We start from the raw sequence: 23,884 nt of genomic DNA on the forward strand, positions 1-23,884 counted from the left end.
CGGGAAAATTTTTACAACAGGGTTGTTTTTGATGAGATATCACATCTTTTTGCATTGATATTACTACTTTGTCTGTATTTTTAGAATTGAGAACTTCAAGTCAGAAAATGTTCAATTGAAACAACCCTGTTTTGTGTTTTTAAGGAACAATAATGAAAGCCTAATTTTACGTCAAGTTATTTTCTGACCATTTAGATTCTATGTTCGTTTTGCAAGAATTGGGCTGTTTAAATTTTATTGCAATCCTTGTATCCTCTCTGTTGCATAGAAATTTCTTGGACAATAAAATACTATATTTTAAATTATACTGTTTTCGAGTAGGGGAGACCGGGGCAGATATTCTATAGGGACACGTATTCCAACTCGCCATAGTTTAAGTGGTTCTCACTAGGTAGCGACGCTTACCGTACAGTGTAAAACTGCAGCACTCGCACGCCTTCCACGTGATCCTCAGTTCATCAGCTATCTTTGTCTTGATGAGACATCAAATTTTGCGGTTTTTCTTCTGGTGAGTAACTTTGCAAGAATTTAATTTTCATTAAAAAAAACACGTATGATGCTATTTTTGCTTCATTGTCAGGACTTAACTTTAAACTACGTTTCATTACGGTTCTGATGGCGTGATTGCTTTGGCAAATAGTTTTCATTTTCATAGTTAAATATTACAAAAAAAAATCAAATATGGCGTTGGGGCACGTATTCCAGTTCAATACGAGGCACATTTTCTCATTGGAAAATGTGCCCGGGCACTCCATGAATGTTTTTTATGTTTTTTTTTTCTTTTTTTTTTACCGTTTAACTTTATATTTTTAGCCAATACAGTTTGTAATTACTGCATAAAACCCCAATTATAAATATTTAAAATAAAACTTTGGATAACTACTTAAATGATCCGATTTTTTTAAAATAGTATCAAGTCATATCTGAAACTGAATTTCATCCTCCAATGTGATACATCAGATCGACTGAAAATGATGCGCAATTACCGTAAGAAGTCAAACCAAGGGAACTAACTACACACAAGCGCAAGTAAATGCAGCGCTTGCAGAAATAAGAAATGGATGTAGTGTTAGGAACGCTTCTATAGACATTAATATAAACACGAGAACATTAAATAACTACCGCTACAAGTTCATTAATGTTCAGTTGGCTCCAACTGAAGTACCTCAAGTCGAAGTGCCTCAGGCCGAAGTTCCAAAAGCCGAAATGCCTCAAACCGAATTACACCAAGCCGAAGTGCCTCAAGCTGATGGCCCTCAAGTTGAAATGCCACAGGCTGAAGTACCTCAAACCGAAGTTTCTACAACCCAAATGCCACAAACTGATGTACCGTCAGCACGAGTTCCTGCAGTTGAAATGGTCTCAACTGAATGCTTGTCCTCATCTGTTCACAGGCAGATCGGCTCCAAACGAAGTAAACAATGTATACCCAACTACTAACACTTCTGACAATCGTCCAGCCAGTTCCTTTTCAATTATTCTCAATGAACCATGTTAACCACAATTAGGGCTACCAGAAGGTGTTCCTTCTACATCCAAGGACATCCAAGCTGAGCCTAACCCACAACCATCTCGCTCGCCGATAGTTGGTTCTTTGCCTCAACAGTATTTTCCATCCCCCGAAGAAATCAGATCATTTGAAAAGGCTGCCCCGAGGAAAGGCACAGGCAAGGGGAGGAAAAAACAAAGATCCACCATTCTAACGGATACTTCTATCAAAAATGCTCTTCAAACAGAGCAAAAAGCAAAAAAAAGAAAAAAAGAAAAAGTTCAACACGGTCATTTCGAAAAATGAAAAAGGAAAGCAAATTGTGAAGCCTTAGCTATTTGTTGATGAAAAAAGGGAGAAGACATTTCGCCATCTTAAGAAAAATAAAACTAAATATGCCAATGTATCAAGTGAGGAAGAAGATGAAGATTGTGTTTTCCTATATTGCTTTGACATCTTTTCTAACTCAAAGCCAAAAAAAAAAGTGGATCCAGTGTATTCGTTGCAAGAAATGGGCTCACGTAGCATGTGTCAAAAAAGAAGACTTTTTGTTTTTTGTTTGAATTAACTGCCCCAGTGATATGGAAGATGTCTCTGATTAACTTTGATTCTTGTTTTATACATTTTAATGTAATAAATTATTTAGAATGTACCCATTGTACTTGCTAACGAATTAGAATATAAATTTTACGTTACACTCCATGTTTATTTTACCTTTATTACAGACCATTTAAACTAATTGGAAAACTTGCCCCGATCGAATTTTGTAGGTTAGAAAACGTGCCCCGGCTACGGGGTTGGTTTTCCAACGTGACTTGGTAACAAATATATATTTATTTCTTTGAAGTTTTTTTAGTTTTTTATGTTTTAGTAATGTTAATACTTAGCTTAAAGTACAAGAATGCAAGGCGTAATCAAAACTTAACAAAATGTTTTTATAAAAAATTAAAAGAAAATAAAACAAAAAAAGTTGGAAAACCTGCTCCGGTCTCCCCTATTTTACAACTTCGCAATAGTAGTTCTTTTATTGACGGATTATTCAGCATTTTCATGAAGGTTTTTTTAAATGTTTTATAACTTGCGGGCTATTTTAATCTAGCTTTTCACTTTTTATTTTATGACTTTTTTTTCCTAAAATCGTATTTACGCTTTAAGAAAAAACATCGTATTTACGTTTTAAGTTTTTTACGTTTTATAGGATAACTTTAATTGTTTGGAGATTTATCTTTCTTTTGATGAAGGTCTTTGTCTTGTTTAATGCCTAGTTTTGTTTAAAAGTTCATTAAAAAGACGAAATAACGCATGTTATTATTAAGCAAAAAAAAAAAAAAAAACTAAGCCATTAAACATTTTAAATTTGAAAGTGTCAGAAGAGCTATACAACTGTACTCGACGGTCAAATGGCGGATATCCCAAATTTGCCACAGCGACTGCGCATGACGCACGTGGACTTAGCTCTTTAAAAGTCTTCATTAAATTAATTGCAAAAATTTTGTCTGTTAACAAATTAATGCAAAACACGGATATCCACACACGTATTTCATATATTTTCAGTTCTTAATGTGTTATGTTTGTGAAAAATGCATTAATTTAGAAAATAAGCAAATCAATAAAGAAGGGGCTATTTTTCGCTTTCAATTATAAAGTTAGATGTATCATATTCATATGCGTATAGTTTCATATAATATGTCGCGTAAAATATTCTAATGGTTTAAACCCAGTTTCGCACCGACATTTAAAATTCCCCTACCCCCCCCCCCCCCCTTAAATATATCAAAACTGAAAAACAGGGTAAAGAAAATTTTGTATCGGCAAAACTTGGGGGGAGGGGGGAGACAGCATTCTAATCTCATTCATTAATTTGTTTCTCTGCTTAAATATAAACAAAGAACATGGAATCTTAAAACAGAAAGCCCAATGAGCTAGCAAACAACATGGAATCTTAAAACAAAGAGTCCAATGAGCTAAGTACGCGCGCATGCGCAGTCGCTGTGGCAAATTTGAGATATCCGCGATTTAAAGTCTAGTTGCAACTGTTGGATCTGTTTCATTAGACTTGATTGAATTTCAATTCCAAAGTCAACTTTGAATAATTGTTAGATTTTAGATCTGTAACCTTGCAAATCGCAGTCGGAGATTAACAAACCCTATAAGCTGAGAGAAAGTACACAAGAATTTTGGGGAAATTAGTGATTTTCAAACTTTAATTACTCCAGCTCCTGATGTCCCTGGGGGGCTGAGTTTTCGTATGTGTACTCAATGGCCCCCCAAGAATATGTGTACAGAAAATCCTTACCAGAGCTCTCCTGGGGGCTGTGACAGAACCCCGGGAAGGCACAATTTATGGGGTAAAAACGAGGGGGGAGGGGAAGGGGTTAAATGGCACAAAAGGCACATCAGTAGAGCACAAGGAATGTGTGTGCGAAATTTCAGCTTGATTCGTCTGGGCTGTAGCCCTGTCAAAGAAAGCGAAAACCTTTTTGAACAGCGATTTTCTAACTTGAATTCCTCTTCCCCCTGCTTGTCCTGGGGATTGTATTGTTGTTTATGTCGTCAGGGGCCACTAGAGATTGAGTATACCAAAAATCAACTCCGGGGGCCTTCATGGGGCTGAGATAGAGAGGCGTGAAAACCCAGAAAACCCCAACTTGTTCTGTCGTGTAAACCGTTCCTTAAGGCCATATCACACTTGCCAACTTTTTCCCCGACTCGACTTTTTCCCCAATTCTAAACCAGAATTCTTTCTGTTCTACGTCATCGCGTCTGTTGTGGGTTGCCGTACGATTTGGGTCGTCTGCTATAAAACTTCGGAGATCGTCTGCCAGAGTAAATTAATTATCATCTTTTACTGGCGACATCTCATTTTAGTGGATCGCACGTATTGCTCGATCTCGATCACGCGAATTTCAGCTGTGTGCCGATTATCGATGGATTTGACAGTAATAAATGATGAAGAATTGAATGCAGCAAAGATGGCTGCAACAATAATTCTTATTGAAGCTATAAAAAAGAAGAAGCAGCAGCAGCAGCGAAAAAGGAAGCTCTGGACTCGAAAATGGCTGCTGAGAAGAAAAGAGCAGGGAGAATATGAAAATTTAATGCGAGAATTAGCATTGGAAGTAAGTACTTTAAAATTACTTATTTGTCATTGATGTGTATTTATTACGTTTCAGCACTTTAAATGACACTTCTCTGAATGACTTTAACCAAAATTATTATTATTTAGTTCACAACACCTTTTAAAAGTTTTTAAGTAAAAATCGCACATCAGTTTCTGCCAGTTAAATTTTTTCTGCTTCATTGATAGCTTACCAGAATTATTAAAATGTTTTTTTCATGAATTAAGGTATTCATCACAAAAGGAAAGGATGCCCAGTACGTAGTGAAATTTTTAGGGGACTGTTCTAAGAAGCCGCTGAGAGCCAAGGTACCCCCCCCCCCCCCCCCGAAACTTATAAAATTTTTCAACTCCAATTCCGGGATGGGTCCCTAGTTTCCTACGAGGCTGATATAGCTTCTTCACTACTAAGGAGTAGGAAAATCCTCCTTTTTTTGTGTGTGAGGTGGTTGTGATTAATAAACTTGTTAGCCCAAAATGTGGCCCTGATAAGTTGTGCTGCAACTTTGTCAGGGGGTCCTAGGGTCTGAACTTTTAAATGTGTTTTACTTGAAACATTAAAACGCCCACTTACATCCTTTTGCTTTTCACTGCCTCAAATGAAGATTAAAATGTTATTAACTTTTTAAAAATTGTATATGGTTTATATATTTACTTGTGCTTGAGGTTAAATATTTATATTTTCATTTTCTAAACTAGGATCCAGAAGGGTACAGACGTTATATCAGAATGTCCACTGCAAACTTCGAGCTCTTGTTGAGTTTAATTTCAAAAAAAATTGCTAAGCAAGACACAAGAATGAGGGAAAGCATTAGTGCTGGTGAACGTCTTGCTGTTACTTTGCGATACTTGGCAACTGGTAAGATTATCTCTTTTGTTGTATGAAACATGAATCATAACAAAACAGTGCACCAGTTTGTTCATTTTCAAGAGTGTTATTCAAAATACTCATAACTAAATTTAGGAGCACAAAGTTGTAACACACAAACTAATTTAAACTACATGCACAGGTTTTGTTACTACAGTAACCTCTAATATGCAGCAGCAGTTTTTTCTTTTTTCAGAGTAGATCCCTGATTAACCGGCTCAAATGAGAGCCAGGGTAATCTGGTTATGCTAAATCGTGATTAAGGCAAAGATTTAAAAAAAAAAATGCATTTCAATGATGAATTTATTTTTGAAATTGTACTGCACAATTAAAAGCAAGAATTATTTGCCTCAAACAATTACTAATATAAGCATTGCCTAAGTGAGTAAATTTATTCAAAAACATTTTCACATAATAAGGAGAATTTTTTTTTTTTTAAATCATATTTTTTAAACTCAAAGATAGAAATTTGATGGCTTGATAAATCTCTTGCTTAATTAAAGCAGAAATGATAAATCAACTATCCAATTCAATCCCACTAAGAGTGTTAATTTTCAATATTATGGCACAATCGAGTGCTAATATTTTGGGCTTGAATTGAAATAAGCCAAAAGTGATCAAGATTAATATTATAACCTATTCAAGGAAATTGTTTTATTTCCTCCTACTATGTAATTGAATAGTTTACTTTTATGGAAGTACTGAACTGGATGTACAACTTATTTTCTCAGTTATAAAAGCTGTAAGATTGAAAGCAAACAAAAGAGTTCAAGAACAAAAAGATTCAATGATTCATGCAAAAATTGCTGTATGCAAGTAGTAAAAGGTAAATAATGGTATAAATTAGTGTAATACAAATTTTCTATTATTCTCCCATTATCCTTCCTATCCTCCTCAATATTTCATTTATGGATTTTATGTGTTTTAAGGGAGGGTTTGCTTGCCTGCTTGTTGCTGCCCAAATCTTGCTTTTATTTGTTTATCTCTTGAGCTGTTATCAGGGGCACCTTGATAGGAAGTCACTGCGATCTCCCAAACAATTTCCCTATTCGGCAAAAATTTGGAGTTCCATATGAAATCTTGAGAATTTCTGCCTTAAAAAAAATGAATTTTGGGGCGCTCCTAATTGCCCTAATGTGTTTTGAGAAACAGTATGTTTGTGACTGTCAAAGGGTTTAATTCACAATTCTCCAGCTGAACTTATTTTTCTGCCAGTTTAGCGAAGTTTTTCAAAAGAAATGTGTGAAGTTGCACATGATCCTTAGTTTTTTTTTTTTCTTTTGCAGGTAGCACTCAATTCTCAATTGGATACAACTTCAGAATTGCACCAAATACCTTGTCAGGTATCATATCAGAAGTCTGCATCCACTTGTACCAAACACTGCAGGAGATGTATCTGGAAGTACCAGCTACTGGTGCAGAATGGGAATCCACTTCCAGAGATTTTAATAACAAATGGAATTTCCCAAACTGCATTGGTGCCATGGATGGCAAGCACGTGAAGATAACACCCCCTCCTGGATCCGGATCCATGTACTATAACTATAAAGGCGATTTCAGCATTGTTTTGCTAGCTGTCGTTGATGCGAATTTAAAATTTCTTTATATTGATGTAGGCACCAATGGAAGAATAAGTGATGGTGGAGTTTGGGGTAAATGCTCATTAAAATCTGCAATTGAGGCAAGGACATTAGAAGTTCCAAATGGCTGCTTTCTTCCCAGCACTGAGCTCAAGCTTCCGTATGTTTTGGTGGCTGACGATGCATTTCCGCTGTCACCATACATCATGAAGCCACATTCTGGGAACAAGCTCTCTGATGAAGAAATAATCTTCAACTACCGCCTGTCACGAGCAAGGCGGGTATCAGAGAATGCCTTTGGAGTTTTAGCTGCAAGGTTTCAAATTTACAAAAGCCCCATCATAACTTCAGAAGCCACTGCTAAGAAAATAGTTAAGGCTACCTGCTGCCTGCATAATTTTTTGATGACACATGGTCATGGATATGTGACTGAGAGCAGTTTAGACACGGAGGATATTGTTAATTTAACTTTGAAGCCTGGTGACTGGAGAGACTTTTCTAGAGAAGCATTTGATGCTTTAGAACCGTGCTCTCAAAAAGCCACACATTATTCAAAACAGATTCAAACACTGTTTACCCAATATTTTAATACAGTTGGGGCGGTGCCATGGCAAAATGCTATGGCACGCCTTCACTAATTTTTTATTTATTGAAATATATATCCTGCTTATAAAATGCAAATGTAAATAGTTCTCAAATCCTCTTCATAATATGAATATTTGTACAGTCTATTATAAGTTTTGAAAAAGGTCTAAACAGTTATAATATTTAGTTTTCTACAGTCATTTTATAATTTTTTAATCACATGCAGTAAAACCTCTCAAGAGCTAACATCAACTGTACAAAAGTTTTTGTAACATAGGATTGTTTGCAGGAGAGGTGTTTTACAATTATATTTTTCACTGTCAACATAAATATATTTATATTATACCTTTTAACATCTCTCTTTTAAAACATATATATAATAATTAAAGCTATTTTAACAGGTTATGTTGTACCAAATTGCATTTATAAACTGTGCTTGATGCATTAAGAACTGCAAACTTTCGGGTTCATCACTGTATTTTTTCAATGTCACTAAGTAGTTGATCATAAACTTAGATTTCAGTTACAGGATATGGTAAAACACGTAACTTTAAAAGCATTTTAAATATATTATTTTCTGTATGAAGCTTAAAAGCAATAAAAAAGATTAATCTTTACATAATAAATTATTCTTTGTACTAATAAGTTTTATCTCGTCTGTTCAGTGCTCTGAACATGCTGCCAAAACCTTAAAATTTGAGTGAGCAGCAAAAAAAATTAAAAAAAGATAAGTACAATTAGAGTTTTTCTTTCAATAACTATTATTATTTCATCTCATGCCAATTAACATCTTTTGAATTCAATTTTCTCTTAAAAGAACCCTGCTGTAAAATTAATTGTATACTTTGAAGGTTTTCAAATACTTTATTTTTACTCAAAATTGTTATTTTTAATGACCTTGGTTAGTTCTTTTTTGGTTACACTACGCCTTTGGCCCCTAACAGCAGACCATAACAAGGGGCTACTGTACTATTAAGTAATGAAATAATTATTTAACAATTTCATGCTCCGAAAACTTTTTTGGAAAATGAAGATATTAAAAAAAAATTCACATATGGCCTTTTTTCAATATTATGTGCTTTGTTTCTTTGGCCGGCTTCTCCTGAAGTGTAAAAAATGCAATGTTTCTGAAACACACCCTAAGATACACTTGTCAGCATTTTGTAAGAAAAGTACGTTAAAGCAGCGGTGCTCAACCAGTTCCTGTGAAGCTGATGCGTGACCCATTGCTTTGTGTTAGAATATTACAAATGGAGAAGCATGATAAATGACGTTACAAATTAGGAGCCACTTATTCAGTGATTGATTTCCGAAAAAAACATGCAATAAATAAATCTATAAAACATCTATTGATGATATTGGTTATTTAGCAACGTTTTATATGTGTTATGGCTCGCAAGCATAATTTTAATATGAGGTGCCGCTCTCAGGTAAAAGAAGGTTGTGCATCACTGGTTTAAGGTATACAAATATTTAGGTAACATTTATCAAAACATATTGTGTCAACTGAAAAAAAGACACGTTGAAGGTATATTGATAAAAGAAAGAAATGTTACTTTTACTAAATTTGTTTGTGTTTTATTGGAGTAACTTGTTCCACAGAAACAGTTAGTTCTTGGTTTTAAAGTTAGAAAATCGAAAGGCATTGTTTAATAAAATACTTTTTGGAACTGATCAAGTGTATTTTCATTTCTCATGATTTGACTATTAAGTATTACAAACTTATATCTACAATGGGGATAATTGGGGAATATTGCGTTAGAAAAATATTTTATTTTGTACTTTCTCTGATGGGAAACAATTTTTTCCCCAGTTGTTCCTGAGGAGATTGACTGCAAAAGATTAAAAAGAATATACCAATGCAAGTTTTATTTTTATATTAAAAAATTGGAAAACTCTGAATTAACAATATGGCAACATTCTTACAGATCAGAATAAGAATTTGACAAACCATTCCATAATGCTGGCTGCATATATTTTTAACTTTTAAAAATGGAAATATTTATACACATCTCATAATACCTTTCTTTTGGACAAGGATTTTTTCCACTCTCTTAAAGAGGGAACAATTAATATTTTTTATTCATGTTGCTTTTAAAGTAATTGTTGCAAGTCAGAAAACAGGTTAAAAGAACTTTTATTGACAAATAAAATTGAAATTGTGGACAGTAGAATATGAAGCTTTTATTTATGGATTTTAATCCACTTGCACAGAACTCTATGGGACGTGAGAATTATTCAAATAAAAAAAAAAAAAAACAGACAATGATGGTGGGAATTCCAACAAGAACGATGGCCAAATTACATTGAATCTGAATCGTCATGTTTGTGCTGCATCAGCACCTTCATAATGTCAAGCCGACACAAATCTTTTTTTTTTTCCGTCTTTAGCTCCGCCATGCTGGATGCAACAAAATTGGCAAAATGAACATCCGTCATTGATGACGGAGTTCTTTGTGTGCTTTTTGCATTCAAGTCTTTTAAGTATTTGGTTGCCACAGTAACCGAGTCTTCACGGTCATCCATCCCCTTTCTTTTTTTTGCAGCTGGCTCAGAGGGACCTGGACTACTCTGAGTGTAGCAGTGCTCTTCAGCTGCTACGCCTAGGTAGCTAATATCTGTAACTTCATCTTCAGGATCAGCAGCCAAAGAAGCACTGCAGCCACTGCCACCAGCTGCAATTTCAGATCTCTGCGACTCCTGTGAAAGTAAAAGACTATTAGTTTATAATCATAAAGATCATACCTGCTATTGCTTTGGTCGAGCTCAGACTTGCAACAAGAGCATTTTGGCTAAAATTGGCTTTGAATGTAAAGTATAACCCTGATTTAATGATTGTCAAGGGACTGGAAAAAGTTGTCCTTAAATCAAGGAGCATAGACATTCAATGCAGTCAAATAAGGAACAGTAAAATATGACTAAATAGAGGAAATCGTTAAATGAAAGTTATACTGTATTATCTATACATTTCTTCTTCACCAGTGCCATAGAAAAGTGGGATAGGTTCTCATGACAAGATGACTATTGAATGCTTTTCCTAAAAATGAAACATTTACCAATATAAATGAAAGGATGTACCAACGTTTTGATGCTCAAGAATTGCAAATTACTGCAGACACTTGTTTCAGTGTTACAAGGAACACCTTTTTTAATGCAAAAAAGTGTGAGGAAAAAGGTGTTCCTCGTAACACCAAAACACGTATCTGCAGTAATTTGCAATTTATGCATCCAAACACTGGTACATCCTTTTTCATTTAATTTATTTAAAAATATGTTTTTCAAAAAAGTCACCTTTTTTTAAAAATCAGATCATGATAGACAAAAGCAGAAATAAGCATTTAAAACAGAAAAATTGAAATCATAATAATATGTACCCCAAAACTTTCAACTAAAATTTCATAAATTATAAGCAAAAATAACAGCAACAAGATTTCTTGATAAACAGAAAAGGAAACGATACAAGCATCGACAGATTTAGGCTGTGAATTTTGGGGTGTACCAATACTGGGGAGATATTTCCCAAGACAAAAAGTAGGGGGTCTAGAGCTTTTTTTTTTTTTTTTTGAAAGTCTACATTAAAAAATGTTGAAATTAATCAAATTACAATAATTAATTGATTTTAGAGCAGACTTTATAGCAATGAAAACTGAAATGATGTGAAAGAACTTGAAACAGTTTATATGATTTTCAATAAAGTATATAACAATAGAGATTTTTTTTTAAATTTGCCATGGTTGTAAAAGAAAATTCAATGATTGTACTTTGTACCCATTAACACTCAGTAAGAGAGTATGCAATTATTCTACAATTGTATACTCTGTTACTGGGTAGCAGTATATACATAGCAATTACTGGTCAGCATTGAGCACAAAATAATATAAGAAATGTGTGCATTTAGTTTTTTCTTCAAATGAATAAAAATACTCTTCTTTATAGGTAGCACAATTTCTCTTGCACTGGCAATATTTGGTGATGCATGCAGGACACACAGAAATCTGCACATTATTGTATTTTTGGGTTTGCTTTTAAGTAAATTAACTTGCATTGCTAGCAGTGAGAAATTATAAATTATTTTTTAAATTATGTGTCTAATTGAAAAATATTTAATTTTAATCATTTTCACTATCCAACCAAAAATGTTTGGGCGACACCTTTGTAAATCCGCCTATGGATACAAGTTTAAAATAGGTAATCTTTGAAAATAAAAGTTTTTCGAAATTTATAGGCTTCAAAATATAAGGAATTGACAGTGGGAACCCTGAATATTGTAGTCAGAGGCAAGAGTGGAAGAATACATTTAACCACTGGTTTTGAATTCAGGGGAATATCATTTCATAATTTGTCCATTAGTTCTTCTTTGATGTACGTAATATTTGATACTAGAAAAGAAAATGTGTAGAGATATCTGGAAAAGTTCAATTTCTAATACTCCCTCTAAAAATTATTTCCGCACACACAATGCACTTCAACGGGTCAAGGCACATTCGGCAGAAGTGATTTTTTTCGGATGGGGGGGGGGGAAGAAAGTAGTCTCTTATCTTGGGCAGTCCGTGCGGTGATTGGGAGGTTCATCTAAAAGTATGCAGAAGCTAAAAGGGTCTAAATTGAATCATATGATCAAAAGGTCTTGGAGAATAAATATGGGACTCTCCCAAACAAGGCAGCTATGCAGTCATATTTTCTCTCTGAATAACAAATTTCACAAAAATGAGATTAGATTATATTGGCATTATTTGGTACCTAACAGCATGTATACGAATTCTATAAATTTTCGACTAAATTAAAGACTCAACTTACCATTACCATTGGGATGCCTCCATTTAAATTCGATGTACTGGGTACTGGAGTCACAGAGTCTTGGAGGAAGGACAACCGTTGGAAATGCGCCCACCTCGGCTGGATACTGTCGCAACCGCTTCCACTTTTCAACGTCCTCAAGGTTTTTAACTCTCTGTTGAAATAGGTCCTTAAATTCTGGAATTTTTTCACCAAATTCTCTAAAATAGGAAATAACAGAAATAATTATACAAGCATTTTTAATGCAGAAAGAGAAAAATAGCTATTAAACACTGAATAAGAAATCAGAAACATGGAAGTTAACATAGGCAGACTTATCTGGATATCAAACTCTGATGATAAAAACAGCTTTTTTTTTTTTTTTAGGAAGTTCTATTTAAGGTCAGAATCAGAATAGCTGTATTTCACCTAATTTATCATACATTGTCTTTGAAATTGGTTTATTCAGACCAGTGGTGGATTTACTATAGGGGCTTGTTTATTTTAAGTTTCATAATAAAAAAGAAGTTTAATGTTTAAAGTTTGTTCAAAGTCTTTCCACGGAAAATGCGTAGTGGAAATGCTGTTTGTCCATTTTTATAGTTTTGTCACACAAAATTAAATTTCTTACAGTCAGACGAGATAACTGGCCGACACATTGGCTCGCCGTGATAGGGAAGTTGAAGTAGGCTGGGAGACAGGCCCGTCATTTTGAATTCTTCCAATGGGGGCTCATTGCAAATTTAATCGTTAAAAAACAAAAATGTAGCTCACTTACGTGTAAAAACATTAATTTTTTCAAGGGGAGGGGGTGTAATTTACTCCCTGACCCCCCTACACGACGGGTCTGGGTGACTTTTAGTTTTGAACCGCCAAGAACATTTCTGGACTGCATGTGAAATGGAATAAAATACTTTACACGGCCCTCTTTACAATGGAAAAGCACTCCACTAGTCCCGTAACTACGTTTGGGCCCCCTGCAAAACATCAGCAGGGCCCCTTAACGACCACTGAATTGGGTCGTGGGGCCTTTAACTTCTATGCCCCCCACGTCCGAAATTGCAGGCTCTGCGAGTGTGTAAATCAGAGCCTGGTACTCTACAGTACTGAGTGCTAACTACTTAATATTAAGTTTACAAGGTTCAGACTGAAAATCAGCCTGGGATTTGGTAGCAATCTACAGGTGTATTTAAAGTTATTTTATTTATTTTGCTATTAAATATCTTTGTAATTTTCCATTAAGGTGGATGCCCTGCACATGTATACAAATAGATGAGCTGCCACTGAAAAAATGGGATAAATGATTTCACAAGAATAGCTTTCTGATAACATAATTTTTCATGACAGTAGAAGCAATATTTATATCAAATAGTTAACTTTAAAACTTTTATTAACAAAATTTGGGAATTGTTTTCAAATAATCAAACTTCGTCTTAATGAAATTGCGATCAAATGGAAATAATGTGTGTATAACACCCTTAGAAAAACTTTGGGCATGGTCGGCACGGAAAAGCAGACAGTAAAACAAAACTTTTCAAAAAGAAACTGAAAATATTGCATCTCAACTAAGAAATATACGACATTTTCAATCATTAAAAAAAAAAAAAAAAAAAAAAAATTGGCAAAATAAAGGGTGATAACCGAGAATCAAACAAAAATCATTTCAATTCAGAACGCTGCATCATTTTATTTCAATGATGAAATTTGAATTCAAGAAGTCATTTACTAAAATGTAAACAAAATCAGTTGGCGACATTCAAATGGAAACGGCGCCAAGTCCTGAAACTATTCAGTAACCAAGCTTAAAATTTTAAAAATAGCTGAAGCTTATACCTATTTTTGATAAAGACAATGCCACGTTAAAGCAATTACGGAACATGTCACCAAACAACATTTGTGCACAGAATTAATATAATTAAGTTATAAAACTTACCATACGTGAACAGTGCTGATGCAGCTGGCCATCGTTTCGTCATATCTTGTGAAATTCCCATCATCAAATGCTTCTTGTATGTTTTTTTTAGAAACAAACCGTCTGAAACGTCCCATAGAGCTTTATGCGGGTGGATTGAGTCGATTAAATATGCTTCATATTCTACTGTCCATTTCATTTTTTCCATATCGCTGGATAACATGTATGTAGCTGCCATCTTGAATATTCTGTAAACGAAATGCTGCTTTTCTATTGGCCAGAACCACTGAAATCGCTCGACTTTTTCCCTTCGCTCTCAGAAAGTTGGGCAGCGGCGGAACAATAGAAGGGATGACGTCAGTCACGCGAAAGTTGGGGGAAAAGTTCGAGTTGAGGCAAAAGTTGCCTAGTGTGACATGGCCTTTAGTCGCTTTTTTCTTTCGTCTTTCTTGGCGGTGGATATGCTCTTGTTGGCTGCTGACGTTTGGTTCTCTTGGCGGCCAAGACGCTCCCGCGTCCCGTGATTTGGGTACAGGAACGATTTACGCCTTTCAGAATTTATTTTTAAAGTCTATAAACATAAAGCCTTTTCATGGTCACAATCACAAGCATATTCTGAAAAGTGCGAAATCACAGTCAATACAATATTACATTTACAAGGAAGAAAGTTGTTTTAAATGCGTAAGTTTGCGCTTTATCGGTTTTTTATTTTTCTTGTAAAAGTTTTTTACGTTTTATAGGACAATTTTAATTGTTTGGAGATTTATCTTTCTTTTGATGAAGGTCTTTGTCTTGTTTAATGCCTAGTTTTGTTTAAAAGTTCATTAAAAAGACGAAATAACGCATGTTATTATTAAGCAAAAAAAAAAAAACTAAGCCATTAAACATTTTAAATTTGAAAGTGTCAGAAGAGCTATACAACTGTACTCGACGGTCAAATGGCGGATATCCCAAATTTGCCACAGCGACTGCGCATGACGCACGTGGACTTAGCTCTTTAAAAGTCTTCATTAAATTAATTGCAAAAATTTTGTCTGTTAACAAATTAATGCAAAACACGGATATCCACACACGTATTTCATATATTTTCAGTTCTTAATGTGTTATGTTTGTGAAAAATGCATTAATTTAGAAAATAAGCAAATCAATAAAGAAGGGGCTATTTTTCGCTTTCAATTATAAAGTTAGATGTATCATATTCATATGCGTATAGTTTCATATAATATGTCGCGTAAAATATTCTAATGGTTTAAACCCAGTTTCGCACCGACATTTAAAATTCCCCTACCCCCCCCCCCTTAAATATATCAAAACTGAAAAACAGGGTAAAGAAAATTTTGTATCGGCAAAACTTGGGGGGAGGGGGGAGACAGCATTCTAATCTCATTCATTAATTTGTTTCTCTGCTTAAATATAAACAAAGAACATGGAATCTTAAAACAGAAAGCCCAATGAGCTAGCAAACAACATGGAATCTTAAAACAAAGAGTCCAATGAGCTAAGTACGCGCGCATGCGCAGTCGCTGTGGCAAATTTGAGATATCCGCGATTTAAAGTCTAGTTGCAACTGTTGGATCTGTTTCATTAGACTTGATTGAATTTCAATTCCAAAGTCAACTTTGAATAATTGTTAGATTTTAGATCTGTAACCTTGCAAATCGCAGTCGGAGATTAACAAACCCTATAAGCTGAGAGAAAGTACACAAGAATTTTGGGGAAATTAGTGATTTTCAAACTTTAATTACTCCAGCTCCTGATGTCCCTGGGGGGCTGAGTTTTCGTATGTGTACTCAATGGCCCCCCAAGAATATGTGTACAGAAAATCCTTACCAGAGCTCTCCTGGGGGCTGTGACAGAACCCCGGGAAGGCACAATTTATGGGGTAAAAACGAGGGGGGAGGGGAAGGGGTTAAATGGCACAAAAGGCACATCAGTAGAGCACAAGGAATGTGTGTGCGAAATTTCAGCTTGATTCGTCTGGGCTGTAGCCCTGTCAAAGAAAGCGAAAACCTTTTTGAACAGCGATTTTCTAACTTGAATTCCTCTTCCCCCTGCTTGTCCTGGGGATTGTATTTTGGTTTATGTCGTCAGGGGCCACTAGAGATTGAGTATACCAAAAATCAACTCCGGGGGCCTTCATGGGGCTGAGATAGAGAGGCGTGAAAACCCAGAAAACCCCAACTTGTTCTGTCGTGTAAACCGTTCCTTAGTCGCTTTTTTCTTTCGTCTTTCTTGGCGGTGGATATGCTCTTGTTGGCTGCTGACGTTTGGTTCTCTTGGCGGCCAAGACGCTCCCGCGTCCCGTGATTTGGGTACAGGAACGATTTACGCCTTTCAGAATTTATTTTTAAAGTCTATAAACATAAAGCCTTTTCATGGTCACAATCACAAGCATATTCTGAAAAGTGCGAAATCACAGTCAATACAATATTACATTTACAAGGAAGAAAGTTGTTTTAAATGCGTAAGTTTGCGCTTTATCGGTTTTTTATTTTTCTTGTAAAAGTTTTTTACGTTTTATAGGACAATTTTAATTGTTTGGAGATTTATCTTTCTTTTGATGAAGGTCTTTGTCTTGTTTAATGCCTAGTTTTGTTTAAAAGTTCATTAAAAAGACGAAATAACGCATGTTATTATTAAGCAAAAAAAAAAAACTAAGCCATTAAACATTTTAAATTTGAAAGTGTCAGAAGAGCTATACAACTGTACTCGACGGTCAAATGGCGGATATCCCAAATTTGCCACAGCGACTGCGCATGACGCACGTGGACTTAGCTCTTTAAAAGTCTTCATTAAATTAATTGCAAAAATTTTGTCTGTTAACAAATTAATGCAAAACACGGATATCCACACACGTATTTCATATATTTTCAGTTCTTAATGTGTTATGTTTGTGAAAAATGCATTAATTTAGAAAATAAGCAAATCAATAAAGAAGGGGCTATTTTTCGCTTTCAATTATAAAGTTAGATGTATCATATTCATATGCGTATAGTTTCATATAATATGTCGCGTAAAATATTCTAATGGTTTAAACCCAGTTTCGCACCGACATTTAAAATTCCCCTACCCCCCCCCCCCTTAAATATATCAAAACTGAAAAACAGGGTAAAGAAAATTTTGTATCGACAAAACTTGGGGGGAGGGGGGAGACAGCATTCTAATCTCATTCATTAATTTGTTTCTCTGCTTAAATATAAACAAAGAACATGGAATCTTAAAACAGAAAGCCCAATGAGCTAGCAAACAACATGGAATCTTAAAACAAAGAGTCCAATGAGCTAAGTACGCGCGCATGCGCAGTCGCTGTGGCAAATTTGAGATATCCGCGATTTAAAGTCTAGTTGCAACTGTTGGATCTGTTTCATTAGTCTTGATTGAATTTCAATTCCAAAGTCAACTTTGAATAATTGTTAGATTTTAGATCTGTAACCTTGCAAATCGCAGTCGGAGATTAACAAACCCTATAAGCTGAGAGAAAGTACACAAGAATTTTGGGGAAATTAGTGATTTTCAAACTTTAATTACTCCAGCTCCTGATGTCCCTGGGGGGTTGAGTCATTGAACTATAAGGGGTTCAATGGGTTGAGTTTTCGTATGTGTACTCAATGGCCCCCCAAGAATATGTGTACAGAAAATCCTTACCAGAGCTCTCCTGGGGGCTGTGACAGAACCCCGGGAAGGCACAATTTATGGGGTAAAAACGAGGGGGGAGGGGAAGGGGTTAAATGGCACAAAAGGCACATCAGTAGAGCACAAGGAATGTGTGTGCGAAATTTCAGCTTGATTCGTCTGGGCTGTAGCCCTGTCAAAGAAAGCGAAAACCTTTTTGAACAGCGATTTTCTAACTTGAATTCCTCTTCCCCCTGCTTGTCCTGGGGATTGTATTTTGGTTTATGTCGTCAGGGGCCACTAGAGATTGAGTATACCAAAAATCAACTCCGGGGGCCTTCATGGGGCTGAGATAGAGAGGCGTGAAAACCCAGAAAACCCCAACTTGTTCTGTCGTGTAAACCGTTCCTTAGTCGCTTTTTTCTTTCGTCTTTCTTGGCGGTGGATATGCTCTTGTTGGCTGCTGACGTTTGGTTTTCTTGGCGGCCAAGACGCTCCCGCGTCCCGTGATTTGGGTACAGGAACGATTTACGCCTTTCAGAATTTATTTTTAAAGTCTATAAACATAAAGCCTTTTCATGGTCACAATCACAAGCATATTCTGAAAAGGGCGAAATCACAGTCAATACAATATTACATTTACAAGGAAGAAAGTTGTTTTAAATGCGTAAGTTTGCGCTTTATCGGTTTTTTATTTTTCTTGTAAAAAAGCTAAATTGTAAGGACCATAATTTTAGCCTATCTTAGAACAAACAAAATTGTCACTTTTGCACATATTTTTGCTTTGAATCATAGTTTTGCAAACATAAATTTTTATCGTAAAATTATTGCCAGAATTTTAATGAAATATGCAGTAAACTGAAGATCGTTTTTGCTAAAATGAATGTTTGAAATAATTTTATACGCTTTTATTAAATTTAGTTTATTTATTTTATCTTTATTTTAACGTTTTTGTTTCGTTCAAGTTAATGAATAATCGATGTGGCTTATGAATAATCGATAAACCTCAGAGTCATTCCAGTAAAAATATTTGCAACTATATTTAATCTAGTAAAAATCTAATTATAGCTGATCATATCTGTTAATACTATAAAAGACACTTTTACTTTGAAGGTCATTGCTTGCAGCAAGTCTTCGCTGCAATCGGAAGTCAATTCTGGGCTCAGTGGTTTCTATAGTTTAATACGAAACCTTATATTTGCAAAGCCGTTTATTAATTACTGTCTCGGTGCTGACGATATAAGTACTTATTTCCTCCTTTTCTTTTACCAAAATCAAAAGTCTTTACTCCCAAATTTTCTTAGTAGTATACAGGCGTCCCTCGTACAATACGGTACTTGTACAACACGATTTCGATATTATACGGTACGAAATTTGTGATTATTATGACACGCTTTCGATACTACACGGTACAAAACTTGAAGAATTTAATGGTGAATTCCAGCGGTAACGGAAGGACGGTTTTTGCAGAAAAATCGATGGATTTCTGTCTGTGAGTATATCGAAATACATATTTTTTTTCAAAACTGATGCCTAGACTTTTTTACACATCACAGTAAGTTACTAAAAAAGCCAAAGTCAAGAATTTTTCGTTAGTAGCTTTTTTTTAAATAAAATTTAAGAAACGGTAACAGAAGGACATTTTTACGAAATAATTTTTACGCTATCATGTTCTCTCCAAAAGTTCAGCTAAACTATAAAAGGGAAAATTCGATAAAAATTAGAGCATACAGGTGTGCTCAGTCATTACAATTCTTCCTCTAGTTTTAAAAAATAATTATTTTAAGCATATAAATTATATATTTTTAAGGAAAACGGAAGGCCAAAAAGTCCAAAGCAAGTAAACTTTGTAAACTTCAACCAAAAAACATTTATTCAGCTAATACTGCACTCTGGCTATATTTATTCAGCTAATACCTGAGCCATCGGTTACAATTCTGAATTCTTTAAAAACTCAATAATTTTATCAGATTCCATAGATCATTTACCTTCTTTAATAGGAAATACAAAGAGCATTCCTCCATTTTTATGCATTCTCAAACAAGCTATTTCTATTCCTTTTTCGTCTATTAAAGTTCCTGTCCAATATTGCCCTTCGTTAATTTATTTCCCATCCATCCAACTAACACATTTTGCCCACACTTTAATAAATCATTTGGCATATTCTTTATGATTTGGTGTTTTTGATTCAGCTGTATCTTCATTTCTAACATTATTTATAACTGTTCTCAGTCTGTTGACTTTGAACTGAAATCTCCCTTGATTTGTTGAAGTATACTTACTATATTCAATTACATAACTTTCTACAAGGTTCAAATAGTTCATATTTTGTGTGTTAGGATGCGAATGAATATTGCTCCATCTTTGTGAAAGTTGATTTTTAAATTTACTGATCTCTTCGTAATATGTTTAATAGTTAATCAGTGCTCTTAACATTTCTTTCCTGTGACTTGTGGCAACAAATCTGAAAGCAGTTTTAATATTGTATTGTTCCAATATAAATTTTAAGCTTTTTAAGCAAATGTTTCTGCTTGAATTGGCTTGTCATATCACAAAGATATCATGCCAAAATGATTTTTACATGCTAAGGAATTTTTAAGTGTAGTTTTCATGATTTCATGAAAATCACAAAACAACATGTAAAAATTGGAATACAAGTTTATTTTTTAAATAAAATCACTTATACTTTTTGTTCAAATATTACTTATATATGTTATAAATGTGCCTACTAACTATAAACAATAGTTTGTTTTCTACTAGCATTCTTAAATATTGCCCTGTATCAGTTTATAAATAAATGTCCTTCCGTTGCCGTATTTTTTTTTTTGTCCTTCCGATACCATTAAAAACCATATAAATTAAATATATATTAAAATTTTAACTGTGCCTCCTTGCCAAGGGACAAAAATCTGTTTTGTATAAAAAAACATTAGTTTCGATACCTAGGTTCTTGGTAAACTAATTGAGATGTTTCGGTAACGGAAAGACATCATATTGGCACCTTAGTAATGGACCTATTTCATGGTTGAAATAAAATAAATTATAAATTACTTACCAAAAACTTAACTCGATATGCAAAAGATAAAACTTAACCTAAATATTATTTGTGCATGATAAATTTATTCAAATTATAGTATGCAACAAAACAGAGATTTTTTTGCTCTGTAAAGAACAAAACATACAGAGAAAACTTGATTTTGCACTTGATTTTCTGAAAGACAGACAGGTTAAGATTCAAGAAATCTATTTACGTCTGAAGAGATTGGTATATGACAAGTGGCAGAATATTAATTTTTAAAATTCATATCTTTTTTTCCTGGAATTAACTGAATACTTTATGGTTTTAATATATTTCGAATTTTAAAAAGATGGAATTTCATTTTTTTAACACATTATGTTAATGTTTGATGACTATAATAAGTTTTTACTTTGTTTTTATGGAACTTGGTTTCGATGTAACACGGTACACATCCCTTGATTTGCATTATTTCTAAGTCTCGTATAACACGGTTTCGTGTTATATCGATATGTATTGACATGCTTTTTACTATGTACATGAATAATCAGTGCAAAAAATAAGTTAACAAGTTATTTTAAGAAAGTCTCGTATAACATGGTTTCGATACTACACGGAACGAATTAACCGTGTCATACACGGTTCGCCTGTATATCCTTTATTTCTGCGAAGTATACGTGCCAGTCTCTTCGTTCGCACTGGCTGCTGTCTGCAAATCCGCGCAGAGGGCTTGAGAAGCGAACCGGAAGTGAGTGACAGCAAATGACAACCATGTGAAATAATCTTGTGGCTACGTGCACAAGATCATTTGAGCCTAATTTTTCGTAGTAATTGAAGAGAGAAATAAACAAATCAATATATAAAAGAATTAAGAGATAAAACCATGAAAGTAAGTGTTATTTCCTCATTGAATACTTAATTAACCTCAGAAAACCTAATTAAATTAAAAATATTAGCCATATGTATTATAAATATTAAGAGATGAGTATTTGTAAAATTATTTTTTGAAAGTATTATTTCAAGACCGATTTTCCCCCCGAGAAATGTGCTCTTAAATTAGCATCGTAAGGACAACAATTATAACATAAATGTTAAATTATGCGACATATGGGAATGGTTTACAAGAAAAAGTCTACTTAAGTATTTTTCACACCGTTGGGTGAATTTGTGCATTGTTGGGGGTTAAAATAGAACTATTCAATGATTTTATTTCAGCATTAGCACCTTCTGAAATGAGATAGTTTGTCTTTTAATACAATTAACTTGTTATGCCATTCACTTTCATTACGTCAAGACGTCGCCTGAGGCGACTTATCGACGGTATAACGTTATTTTAATTGATACTTATATTCGTGTACACATATTTATATTCATCTAGTCTGCCTATTCTTTGTAATTATCTATTTCTCGATTTCTTAATTTCAAGAGAGCAATTTTTCTCTATCTCCTTTTACGCATATCTATCTAATTATGTCTATGTTTATCGATATAATATCTATATTTATATAGAAATCACACTGCGGGGCAAAAAAAAACCCTTCCAAATGCTTCTGACGTCATTCTTGCTGATTCTTATGTAAAAATGACTCACAGATTCCTTTCCCCACCATCAAAGCCAGTATTTTATTTAGATGGAAATAGAGCATTATTTAAATCTTTAGCATTCCTCTGAGGAGCAAGAGAGGTGAAAAGCTCATAAGCATGAACTTTTTTAGGGCGATTCTCGAAAAAAAAGTCCCGTGCGTAACACTAATTTTTTTTTTTCCCAGCTAACTAAATCATTAAAAAAAAAAATGCTGTTGGGGAATATCATACATGTTTCAATATACTATCAAAGCATAACAGTTAATCTCATATTTAATTAATAGTTACTTGAATAAAATAAAAAACTTAGCATTACGCACGGAACAATTTTTCGAGAATCGCCTTTGATCAAGTTGAGATCATTGGGGCATATATTTCTATTATATTTGAGAATTCTGTTATTCTAGTATTTGAAATATTATCTCTTTTGTTTTTCAAAAAGATTTTTTTTACGGTGCAAAACTAGCGTATCAGACTCAATGCTCCAATTTTAGAAACTATTTTCAATCAGTAATTTAAAAAAAAGAAAATTCTTAGAAGCATCGCCTTTTTCAAACGAGTTACAGCGCAGATCTGGAGTTGAGTAACTTCCCGTGTTACCTATATTTATTCATGGTGCATTAACATATATAGCTACGATTTAAAATGAAATTAAGTATTATTTTATACATCATTAAGGTCGATTAATATTTCTGGGTACCCACCATCCTGAGTGTTTATCACCATATCAAAAGTTTTTATTCCATGTGATTGATGAGACGTTACCACCATTAAGGATCATTTTTATTAGACTTCACGCAAAAAAGTTTAATTCATTTTACTTTCTTTCGACACATAACTCTTCTTCACTTAATTCTAGATCAAAAACTCATAACTATTTTTGAAATCCGTCCGGAGAAACAAAGCATTATTTACATCCAGTAACAATATTAGTGCCATTACGGAAGGGACGCTTTTGTCTAATCTGGTGTGTTCTAATTATAAAATACAATGATCTTCATTGTAGTTTCCGCGAACAAAATTATCTTGGGGAAGGGGAATCATTTAGAAAGATGCTGCTAACGGCCTTTTCTAGACAATGGGTCTTAATTGATTATTTGTTGGGGGAACATAAATTAGGGCCTCGTCTAATGAGAAAAATGTAATATTTTCGGAAGTTTCGAAAAATAATCTTTGATATTATCGTAATGATCATCTGCTGGATCCCATCTACTTCGAGAGCTTTCTGATTTTTAAGCTACCTTCGTAAATCAATATATTAAACTATTAACGTCTAGAAGAAGTGTATTATTAGGATCAGGGGCACCTTACTAATTTAATTATCAGTCTCTACGCAGTTATGAA

At 34.2% G+C, this 23,884-nt stretch overlaps 2 protein-coding genes across 2 annotated transcripts in view; one reads left to right on the forward strand and one right to left on the reverse strand.

The window, feature by feature from the left end:
• LOC129229476 (lachesin-like) overlaps positions 1-23,884 on the forward strand; it is a 453,429-nt gene that overhangs the window by 112,145 nt on the left and 317,400 nt on the right. The window lies entirely within an intron of this gene.
• LOC129229487 (uncharacterized) lies at positions 9,858-12,561 on the reverse strand. The gene is made up of 2 exons (XM_054863806.1): positions 12,438-12,561; positions 9,858-10,340 (listed from the first exon to the last, which is right to left on the reverse strand). Exons 1-2 carry the CDS (start codon positions 12,444-12,446, stop codon positions 9,942-9,944), a joined length of 408 nt encoding a protein of 135 aa, XP_054719781.1. The 5' UTR covers positions 12,447-12,561; the 3' UTR covers positions 9,858-9,941.

Source organism: Uloborus diversus, chromosome 1, assembly GCF_026930045.1.
Source record: "Uloborus diversus isolate 005 chromosome 1, Udiv.v.3.1, whole genome shotgun sequence".
Lineage (NCBI taxonomy): Eukaryota > Metazoa > Arthropoda > Arachnida > Araneae > Uloboridae > Uloborus > Uloborus diversus.